This window comes from Thamnophis sirtalis, unplaced genomic scaffold, assembly GCF_051295495.1.
Source record: "Thamnophis sirtalis isolate CommonGarterSnake01/CBP01778 unplaced genomic scaffold, rThaSir2_p1.2 scaffold_4, whole genome shotgun sequence".
Taxonomy (NCBI): domain Eukaryota; kingdom Metazoa; phylum Chordata; class Lepidosauria; order Squamata; family Natricidae; genus Thamnophis; species Thamnophis sirtalis.
In genome coordinates, this window is record NW_028261384.1 from 94707400 (window position 1) to 94719455 (window position 12056).

Genomic DNA, 12056 nt, shown 5'->3' on the forward strand with positions numbered 1-12056 from the left:
TCCTAACAGCCCACTCCTAAAGCAGCAACTTCAGAAAGTGGCTGTTGAAGTTTTTTGTTTTTTGTAGCAAAGTAATTTTCTTGTCTGATGATATTAGGGTAATATCAAGTAGAATCTGAACCTCTGTCAGGCTCTAGGTTATTATGTGTGGGATGGCAGTAGTTTTCCAAAATGCAACTAGTATTTGGCATACCCATGAAAATATGATGATGATATATGTAGTAACTGAGTACAGTACAAGGCATATAACTTGTAACCATAGGAGAAATAGGAAGTGCCAAGAAGGCTATGTATTTTAAGTTTCAGGTGTTGCTGTCATCTATGTTATAGAGTGTTCTTCTATTTTTGTTGTGGAAAGTGTGCAACTTTACACCATTTTTCTTTCATTACTCATCAATTTTTTAAAAAATGAATCTTTTCCTGTCTACCAGTTCTTTAGTAGAAACAAAGATCAAGATCTCTTTCCTCTTACCTGCCTCATCCATCATGTACTTTAGCCAATTTTCTAAGCTGATTTTTGGGGGACTATTAATTTGAACAATTCGTATTAACTTAACCAGTTCCATAATGCCAACACAGAAGTAGTTGATTTTCCTGTTTATCAAATTAGTAGGCACTTCTTTGCAAAAAAGTTTTGGAAGCAATCAGAAGATCCATACTTTTCCAACAGCATGTTAGGTTCTCAGATTAAAAACTGAGTTAATTTTGTAGCAAAAACAGGAGACATTTATATTAATATTTAGCAGTATTTTTATTTGGTATGTGGTTATATCTAAGTGCACTACAAAATCTATATCTATCCATCCATCCATCTACCCACCTAACGATCTATATTGCCCATTGCAGGAACCCACATATCTTGGTCCATCCCATCAGTTCAGCTGTATGAAAAAAGGACCTCTTTCCAGAGACACAAGAACATCATGGCACCATTCAATACATCCTGCTTAATTATTGTTTATTTATCTTTTTTTCATGGGAAAAGAAAATTAAATAAATAATATTGTTGGGAAAGGGAAAACAGGAAATATTTTGATTATTACATAACTTCTTTGTTTTCTCCCTTTTGTGCATGTGTAAAGGTTTTTCAGTGAGCATTCTGATTTCTCAAGATTTTCTTTGTGCGCAGCTCTTTGTAAACTACCAGCATCCCATTAGAGGAGTCCAACTGCATACTGGGAATGTAGAGAAGAGGTACTAAGTTTGAAAAGCTCAAGGCATAAGGCTGCTTATCCACGGAGAAAGAGAGCATGTACATTCTTCTCATCCTGTTTCCTCAATACTTGGTCACAGTAGCAGGTCAGCTCTCATCTGGATCCTCACACAAACATTTGGTGACCAGCGCCCCTTCTGTTTGATGGTACACAACGGCAGCACAATCTCTTTCTTCCAATGAAGGCGTTTTGGCTTTTATTGGTAAGGAAACAGAAGACGGAACCTCTTGAAAATCAAGGGAAGAATTTTGTTACAAAGTAGGTAGGACTTGCAAAAAAAAAACCACCTTGTCCACCCACAGAAAGCTCTGCCCTGAAAAACCAGACCATAAAGCTCTTGAGGAGACAGCCTCTCAATGAAGGGCACTTGAGAGTATGGCAGGTTGATGCGATTCTCTGCCTCTTACCCTCATGGGCCAGAGCAGAGTGTAAGATGGTCTAGTAACCTGGCAGGGCAGAATTCCCTCAAGTACAAACCAGGTAGGCACATGAGGAATACAGGTGGACCTCCAGGTCATAATGGCAGTTTTTAATGATATGCCACACAGATGGTTTCATTGCCTACAGTTCCATCTCCAACCTCAATATCCAGATTAAGTAAAAACAGTCTCCAAGGACACTTCCCTCAAGTTCGCCACATTTGCTTATTCCAGTATTTAGGGAAATCTTGACAAAGCAACCCTTGAAAATGGCACATTGGTATATATAAAGGTGGTGCAAAGTTGGGTAGCAGGAGACATCAGGCTTGTTTACATTTTCTACTGTGTCTGAGTTGGAGCCCATTGCAAATGTTACAACTGGATAATTTTGTTTCCCTTAAAAAGAACCTACTTATGCGAGTAGCACAATGTGGGGATCTCAGCCATGTCAATTCCTGTCACATTTCAGATAATTGGAGATATGGAGGTTATCACAGCTGAGATGTGAGAACATCTGGCTTACATTCATGAAGATAGGTAGGAAGAATAAACAGGCATCAATGGCCAGCCATACAGCTAGTGGCCCTATTTTAACAATGCTGACCACAGAGGATGAATTGTATTAGATTTCCAATACAAGCCACAGTCCTGACAGGCACCAAGTATGTAAGACTGCATTTCTTAATATCCCCAATCCTGCTACATATCGAGACTGCTGGGGTTTGTATCTGACACGTCTGGAAAATGCTGGCTTGAGGAAAGCTGTTATAAAAACTTTTTTTTTAAAATCATTGCTCAAGTGTTGGATTCTTATTCACACAAGCAGACCCAATTCTAGGAGGGAAGAAATAACAAAATGCAAGATGTGAATGGCTCCCCCCCTCCTTTCCTCCGTTTCACGGGTTCATATTTCTGGTTCTGACAAATGGAAAGAAAGCAATGCTCTTTTGGAATCCAGTTAAGTTATTCTCTTATTTGATTTTAGAACCGATTTTGTTTTTTAAAAAGGTATTGAAGAACATAACCCTCATTATTCTATTCTATACCTTACATATATTGCAGATGTATCTTCCAGTTCATGTTTGACTACTTATCCAAATATTTATATAAGTGATCCATAAGTCCATATTCATGAGTAGAAGTGAAGCATTCCAGCAAAATGGATATCCAGCTATTGCTACAGATTATATTTAAAAATTGACCCATTTTAAAAACTACTGACATGTGTTTGAATTTCCACTTTTTTAAGTCCAGAAAATTTAGCCAAAGAAAATGTGCAGTGTTCCCCTTGAGAGAAGGAAAAAAAAAACTGCTATACATTTCTTGGTCATGTGACATATGTTGCTTATACGTGCCCAGCTAAATAATGTTGGCTATTGGTTGATGATTTCTGTGTAATAATTATTATTTCTCTAAGTTATTTCATCAGAATGAACAAAGCTCTCAACTGTTAGGCTTTTTGAAGTCCTCTATCACCACTGTCATGATGCAATCATTTGCAACGAGAAAGAAAATGAGTGAAAAGCATAATCACACCTTGATCAAGTGAAGTCACAGCATGGCAGATTCCATTTTCTTAGAACACCGACCTGCAGACAAGGTTGCTTACCTAGATTTCACCAAGCCATGTGCTGGGCAAAGAAGTTTTGAACCATGTGAAATCACATGCTACCTCTTCCCCTACACACAACGTAGCTGCGTACATAACTTCAAAGCTAGATGACTGGTTGCAGAAGCAGATTCCTTGTCTGCAGCTTCTGCTGTTCCTCTTGTTCTCTGGATCAAGGTGATTATGAATGTTTTCTTTGTGTCCTTTTCTGAATTTTTGCTGCATCACTTCAATTGAGATTTTCCATTTCTAAATAGGCCCCACAAAGAATCTTAAAAGAGCAATAAAAATGGCAATAATGGCTTAATATATTATTTGACCGTCCCTCTATACTTAATATACTAATAGATTCCTGCAAATAGGAAAAATATTTATTTAAAAAAAAACATTTTGATATGAAGCATTGGAAAGGAAACTCAACAGTGGTTATTAACGTGTGTGTCCAAAGAAAAGGATCAGTATTTGAATTTGGGATTATGCACATGAATAACAGGCTGGCATGTCTTCTAGTACTTAATTATTACTGTATTATTATTATTATTATTATTATTATTATTATTATTATTATTCCCTCCCAAAACCTAGAATACCACCACTATGTAAGGGCAACTCCTAAACGTCCAACACAATTAGTGGGAACCAGGTTGGGGAAGTTTGCTCTTGACTCCGGTAAGTTAGGGCTGCAGCAAAATCCTTGTGACAACAAGAGAAAACAACAAAATCATCTCACTCCCAATTCTTGGCATCTCTAGAACATTATAGGATGGGAACTTCATAGAATAGTACAAGTTGAGAGCTGTGAGGTTTTGCAAAGTCTAGGTGCAACGGTGCCTCCATTGCAGGACTGAGAAATAACTGATACATAACATGGCACTATTCCATACATTGAATTGTGCCAGTGAATTCAACCATGGCTATGATTTATGATTACTTGTGTTTTTTCATTGCTCAGGAATGAAAGTAAGAGAGGCCTTTTATATAAGCAAGGCCTTACCTCCTTAAGTCTTTTAAAAATTTCATTCTTTTGTTTAATAACAGTCTCTTCAGCCATTGTGCATTCAAGCATCTAGCAGACACGATCCACCTGAAGTAGATGTAAAACCTATCTACTCCAATGGACAATAGTTTCCTGGGGATTTGTGAGGGTGAAAGGATTAATTTTGGTCACACTACAGTGCTAATTGTAGATGACTCTTCTGACTTCTTCTGCTTGCTGGGCAAGGACTTGAGATACTCTAAGTGTCGTCGGGCATCCTCTTGATTCTGCCGGACATAGTAGATTAAATATGAGATCACCATGGCGAACCAGCCGAACATGGTGACCAACATGGCGATGTCTGTGGTTTTTTTATAGATGTTGCAGAAATCTATGTCTCCAATCAACTGCAGAAAAGGCTTGCCAATGTGCTCTTTCCGTGCAGAGGCATCACACACAATCCCATCAGAGGTACCAGCAACCAGCTCTACTCTCTCAACGAGCTGCTGGAATGTGCAGTCACAGAGCCAAGGATTGTTGGATAAATTGGCTTTGGCTTTTAGTGCACTGAAGACATCTTTATTGATTGACACTAGCTTGTTAGAAGACAAGTCCAGTGAATGCAGGTTCTCTGACAAGCCCCTAAAGACTCCGACTTCCATGCGACTTATGACATTGTGGGACAAGTCTAGTTCTACTAGAAGTGGCAAATGTTGGAAGGCGTCATTGGGCAGGAAAGAAATCTGGTTATAATCCAAATATAACTTGTTGGTATCATTGGGTATATCTTTTGGGATAACTGTAAGTTGAGCTTTGCTGCAGCGGAACGTTTTGAAGCCATCTTCTGTGGAGGGGTAACACCCCTTGGGAAAAGTGGTGGCTGAGTGGAAACAAAAGGCCATCAGAACAAAACTCTGGAGGAGCAGCCACATGGCAACTGAGTGGTAGAGGAACCAGTCCAGAAAAGGCATATTGGGGCACCAGGTAATTGTGTATCCACTCTGTCATCTGTTCCTTCCAGTACTTTCTCTGTTTCTTAGGAAGTCTTGGAGAATATGACTTAGGGAGTGCTATCTGTGGAAGACAGAACAGGCGGGGGAAAGCTAGGTATGAACCAACACTTTAGAATTTCCACTATCCAAACAAAAGGTATGTGGACTGGGTATATTTTCTATATTAACGCATAATTGATTCACACTGGATAAAACTGAAGTGCGAGAGTGTATCTCATCAACTGGAATGTATCTCATTACATTCACACAAAGGCTAAGTCACCTTCCATAATTAATTGGGTAGTTGGAGCTTTGATCATGCATACCCATCCCATTTCATATGGTCCTTTAATCAAGGTTTACCCAAGATTGAACTTGTTATGTGAACCCAGACTGCCATTTTCTATTGGCAGAAGTTTTAACTATAATTTCAAATATGGGTTCACAATTCTGAATCCTGCTAACCAGGGAGAGTGGCTCTTCCGAGTCTGAAAGACACATGAAGTTATAGGCAAGTTTAGAACCTTGATGGGGACAGGACTAAGATAGTAAAGAGCACTGTCCCATTCATTGAATAGGATGACAACAATAGCAATAGTTAGACTTATATACCGCTTCATAGGGCTTTCAGCCCTCTCTAAGCGGTTTACAGAGTCAGCATATTGCCCCCAACAACAATCCGGGTCCTCATTTTACCCACCTCGGAAGGATGGAAGGCTGAGTCAACCTTGAGCCTGGTGGGATTTGAACAGCCGAACTGCTGAACTGCAGTCAGCTGAAGTAGCCTGCAGTGCTGCATTTAACCACTGTGCCACCTTGACTTAAGTGTAATGTGCACTCAGTAGGTAAGATGAATAAAATACATCTGCAGGTGCATTGGAGGCACCTCCATGTACTCATGTTAATTTGCAGACAATTTATCTGTCTGTTACACTTTTCCAGCAAAGCATACCCAAAGCAACTATAGATGCAGATACTTTTTAAAAATATACCTAATGAACATTTTCCAACTTAACTTGAAAACCCCATATTCATATTAAGAAGGCCTCCTTGTTCTAATCCATATTTAGCCCATGGAGGCTCACTGGATGACTTTGGGCCCATCACTTTCTCCCAGCCCAACCTACCTCACAGGGTTGCTCTTTTGGGGAATAACAAGGGAAAGAACAGGATGCATGCCAAATCCTGTTCAAAAGATGGGAGGTGAGGGAGGGAGGGAGGTTAGGGAGGGAGGCAGATGATAGATACACAGATAGATAGAGATGAAACTATCATTCTATTAACAATGCCATATTATAAAAATCAAGCTTCTGGCAAGATCACCGACTACTAAATTCCACACCAGAGTATTGAATTCCACCATCTAGCAGATGATAAACCCTGTCCTGGTTGTAGATGAAACCTACATCAGCTCAGGTGACCTGACCAGGAATTGAGAACATGACGCGAATCGGCCTTCAACTCTTTGTTCAGGCTAAAGAGATCTCAATTCTTCTTTGACAGAAGAATTAGCTGGCTTGAAGAAAGGATAGTGTAGGCAGCCTGTTAGAACAGCCAAAGATTAGCACAATGTAACTGCAACATAAATCCATTACAGTAATGACCAGGATGTAAAAAGCATTTCACATTCACTATAGTACAAAGATTTTCTCTGTGGTATCCAGAACATATTTTGTTGGGAAGCTTCAGTTATCCACTCTACGCTCCAACTGGGTACAAGGGACTGTTAGCACCCCACTGGGCATACCCATAAGTATCATTCCGAGAGGAAGCAGAAGGCTTTTAACAGGCTGGAGAGAAACTAACTTGGAATTTGTGAGAGCATTTTGTGAGCAGTTTTTTTTTTCAAAGGCCTGCAAGGATACACTTCACAAACTGGTTTGCCATGATGGATCACATCAGTCACGAAACAGGTGGTTATATTTCTCACCATCATCTCTGGTGCTACAGAATGTTTATCACTACAATTTTTTCTGAGTAGGTGGCAGTTACCTATCACTTTTATTTTCTGAAAACAATTCCACTCTTGGAAATAAAGTGAAATGTTTGGAAATGTTTATTCCATTTGTATGCCGCCCTATTCCCGAGGGACTCAGGGCGGCTAACAAAACAAAGGTGAGGGGGGAATACAAACAACAAAACAAAAAGACAAAACAAGTTAAAAACAAAGTAACAGTCGCAACAATTCAAGTGGGGCTGGGAACTCATCAGCCCCAGGCCTGCCGGAACAGCCAGATCTTAATGGCTTTGCAGAAAGCCGGAAGAGTGGTGAGGGTCCGGATCTCCACAGGGAGATCGTTCCAGAGGGCCGGAGCAGTCACAGAGAAGGCCCTCCCCCGAGGGGTCGACAGTCGACATTGGCTAGCAGATGGTATTCGGAGGAGGCCTAATCTGTGGGATCTAATTGGTCGTAGGGAGGAGTGAGATTGGAACCTGCCACTTTGCTTTGCAATGTGTCAGATTCCCATTTAACTTATATTTAAGTAAAATGATATTTTTTTAAAAAAAATCAGTTGCATGGGAGCCTGGTGAGGAAAATGCCTATAAGCAACATTTCTGGGGTAGGCTTTGTATTTAAAATTAAAATTGACAGATCTGCTGAAAAGATACGTCCTTTATTTGGGGACCTTACCGATGTAAGAAAATAATGATTGGACCATTGCTTCTGAATATCTTCCTTGTCACATTCCAACATATTTTAAGCAAAGACATAAGAGATAAAGGTCCCTCCCTCCAAGTAACACAATCTAACTATATCTGAACAAAATAACTGTAGTTTCTTTGAGGGGGGGGACCTGTAAGAGGCACATATAGACTTGGAAAGCTTAGAAGATCCATACTATATATTGTAAATTCCAAAATAAATTCCAAAAGGAAAAAAAAACAATCAGATGAGGTTGAGGTTGGGAAAGTAACCATTAGCAGAAAAAAGAAATCTGCTAAAAGGTAGACCCAGTTCCACTGGCATCAAATCAGCGGTTTGTGAAATATACCCATGCAGCAGCTTCAACCTTTGTCCGGCATAGAAATGTCACTGCCTATCAAGTATCCAAGAGCATCTCTCTTGTCTGGATTAAGCTTTAATGTGTTTACTCTCTTTTGAGCTATTTTAAACACCAGGTATCAGTAGCTGGGTGTGTCATTACTATCTGAATGGCTTGCAAACTCTCCAAATTATTTCATCTATATATTAAATTGCCTGGAGATAAGATGGAACAGGTAGAGCCCAACAGAGACAGGCGTTTGCCTTCCAGTTCTGAATATGAATCATTCACTAATATGTCCAAAACAATCTCCGACACACAACTGTAAATCAGATTGAAACATCTGTCACGTCAGCATCATTCAATTTTTTTTTACTATTAGCAAGTAAATAAAATAATAAGTATAGTAATAAACAGAAAAATCACCATATTCACCTCAGTTGTTGTTTCCTTCCCCTATTTTAAAAAAAAATGTAGAAAGTAATATCTACTGATCCAACTTCATCCCAAATTGCCAAAATTTTTAGCCTTGGAAATGGAACATTTAAGAGGAAACTTGTATATCTGATTAAATTATCTAATACAATGGTACCTTAAGGATCATCATTAATTGGTTCCGGGAGGCAGAATGAATACCAAAAACAATGAGTACCAAACAAAATTTTCCCTTAAGGATTAATGTAGTGAGTCACAAGGCAGTCAATATCGGCAAGTTCCAGCTTGTGCGTTGAGTACCAAAAAAACAACAATGAGTACTGGGACAAAATTTTTGCAACAAAATGCATTGAGTACCAAATTTGATAGATTTCAAAGCAGTTGAGTACCAAAGTACCAATATACTTGTTGCAAATACCATGCTAAACCATGCTTTATTATATAGTTAGTTGAATACGCCACATATTTTGGTCTATATTTTTATATCGTATGAAGTATGAAAGTATAATTTATCAACTACAATACAGGCAGTCCTTGATTTATGACCACAATTGAGCCCAAAGTTTTGTTAAGTGAGTTTTGCCCCATATTACTTCCCTGCCACATTTGTTAAGCAAATCACTTCAATTGTTAAATTAATAACATAGTTGTTAAATGAGTCTGGCTTCCCCTTTGACTTTGCTCGTCAGAATGTCACAAAAGGGGACCACATGACCCTGGGACACTGCAACGGTCATAAATATAGATCAGTTGCCAAGCATCTGAATGTTGATCACATTATTATGGGGGTGGTGCAGTGGCCATAAGTATAAAAAAACAGTTATAAGTCATTTTTTTTCCAAAGGCTTTGTGAATTCAAACAGTCACTAAATGAACTATTATAAGTTGAGGACTACCTGTATTTGTTTCCATATAATACATTACACCCATACCAAATAAATTAGACTTAAGGGTTAATGTTTGAATATTTTCTTTGTAATCAGGAATCAGTGGCTAAAGCTTGTTCTCAATGCACCTCATTGAATATTAGCTTCTGTTTATATATGTTTATATTTTTAGCACCAAGGATGCCGAGAATATTTGTAACTTTTCTTCTAAAAAAGGAAGGAAAGAAAGTGTGTACAACACAGTCAGGAAGCAAAACATTACGGCACATATTGTACTTTTTTTAATGAATACTATGCAATCGGTGGAACAGCCTAGTGGCTTTCCCAGATGTACTCAATGGATCTTTGCCCAATTCAGAGAGCCAGAGAGAGAGAGAGGTCCTGTAGACTTTCAAAAAAAAATATCTCACAGCAGAACTATAAAAGGTTATGAGCCTAGAATTCCATCAAAGGAGCCAAGCAAAGTTGTTTGGGTCTTTCCTCCCTTTCATGAAAATGGATTTTTTGCCAAAAAGGCAATCCTATTAAACGATGAAAGAGATTCAATTTTAGTCCTTATAAATGATGGATTGTTGTGCTTAAAAGCACCCAGAATGATGAGGAAACCCCTGCCTATGATAGACTGGCCAATTAACCATTACCAAGGAGACTTGGAGCAAGCCCCTTTGAAATTAATATACATTAAGGGGCTTTAGGTCTAGGAAATTACGGCTTTCACACATAAACTATATTGTACTTCCTTGTTTTCAAGACAGCAGCTAAAGAGACCTTAGCCAGACAGGGCAATCATTTGGAGCAGAGTTCTGTTATAATTCAGGAACTAAAGCTACTGAAAGAGTAAGGAAGCCTTGTATCAAGAAAAGAGCACAGGAGCTGGACTTGAGGTGGGAGCTAAAGAAGCTGCCAGTGTCAAAGGAGGAACGGAGAGTGCCCTGTGGATCAACTTCAGCAATCTTCACATGTGTGGATTTCATCTCCCAGAATTCCCAAGTCAGCACATTGCCTAGAAAATTCTGGGAATTGAAGTCCAGACATCTGAAAATTTCTCAGGTTAAGAAATACTTCTGTGAATTTTGCTCATTTTGATGGAAGACTATTAGCCAAACGAAAAACCTTCATTAAAATAATTTTTCTTCAGTTTCTGAAAGCAACATTTCATCTATAATAGAAAGAGAGTGCGCTAGCCTGGCCCTTTATTTTTGGCTTGCATAAATAGGGACAGTAGGAAAACTCCTAGTAACTAAGCCTACCAGATTTAAGCTACTAAACTCCTGATAACCAAAGGGCTACCACATAACCCCATGGCTGCCCCTTTGGGACATTCTGAATTTTTGCAGCTTGTATTTGGTAGCCTTTTTCTGATGGGTAATGATGAGTCAAAATGTCTTCCAAGCGTACTCATTTAAGTAAGTAATACCTACTTAAATGAGACAGACCAGATTTGAATTTGGTTCATTTTTTAAAAGCTTTTCAGAGCCTTGGTGTGCCACAAACTTTGGAAAGGCAGAAAATCAGCAAATTGCTTGCATGTACTTATTCAAAGGTGAGCGACAAATAAGTAACAGTGTAGCTGCCAGATTGTAGGTTTTAATTTACATTTTGTAGAGTCAGGTGAACAGACATTCAAGTAAAATAGATTTATTTTTTCTGGGATTCAGGACAAACATAAGTGACTCTGGTATTTTGTCTCTCAGCAGCTGATATTATCTTTTTGAAACCAATATTAAATGTATACATCCTCTAGTAAACATTTAATTAGATTTATTTATAATGTTTGTTGTAACAAACGGTACGCCACTGCATTTCCTGAGTGGCTTTCCATATCAAAAGAATAAGATTAAGAGCAAAATCTAATTAGTACAATTACAATCCAATGTGCCATCGTATTGGGGGTAGCATGATCTTACTCATCTCCAAATGCCTTCCTGAAGAGCCATGTTTTTACAGGTAGGAGGGGGTGGTCCAGATATGCAGGGGTAAGCTGTCCCAAAGGTGGAAGGTCATCACTGAGACGGTGGGAGCCTGAAGATAGCAGCAGTAGAGTCAGAACATATACAAATCTAGCAAGCATCCTATTTGAGCAACACAAAACTATGAAGGCAGAGGACTATGTATGAAAATGGAGGAGCAATAGGCAAAAAGAAGGGCAGAACTGTCCAAATAGCTACTGATGTCCTACTTAATGCCATCATGTGGAGTGTCCTCAGTAACACCTCTGTCATCTATTATAGTTGATAACATCAATGATACCCTGCCTCGCTCCACTCTCTTCTTGGGGACACAGGGAAAGAAGTTAGTACCTTACACCTACTAAAGGCAGTAGGCACTTCCTAGTAGTAGATATACAATAGGTCTTGACTTTTCATCATGGAAATCCTCACTGCGCAAGCTAGGTTTATGGAAGCAGCCATTTTATTGCTTCATTCCTTCCTCTCAGAATTCTGCTTAAATTTCCTTCCACTGAGAGGAATAGGGAGAAGGAATGAGATGAATGTCTTTATGCTGAGATATATCAGGACTTACCCCTCTGGAGTATCCTC

The 12056-nt window shown here is 39.0% G+C and overlaps 1 protein-coding gene across 1 annotated transcript; it reads right to left on the reverse strand.

Annotated features, from left to right (window-relative positions):
* Positions 1–820: 820 nt before the first annotated feature.
* Positions 821–11815, reverse strand: LRRC3C (leucine rich repeat containing 3C). The gene is made up of 2 exons (XM_014073837.2): positions 11424–11815; positions 821–5292 (listed from the first exon to the last, which is right to left on the reverse strand). Exon 2 carries the CDS (start codon positions 5187–5189, stop codon positions 4407–4409), a length of 783 nt encoding a protein of 260 aa, XP_013929312.2. The 5' UTR covers positions 5190–5292; positions 11424–11815; the 3' UTR covers positions 821–4406.
* Between the last annotated feature and the right edge of the window lie 241 nt (positions 11816–12056).

What these genes read in the sequence shown, in the direction of transcription:
- LRRC3C (XM_014073837.2), bottom strand. Translation starts at nt 5,189, where the DNA reads ATGCCTTTTCTGGACTGGTTCCTCTACCACTCAGTTGCCATGTGGCTG.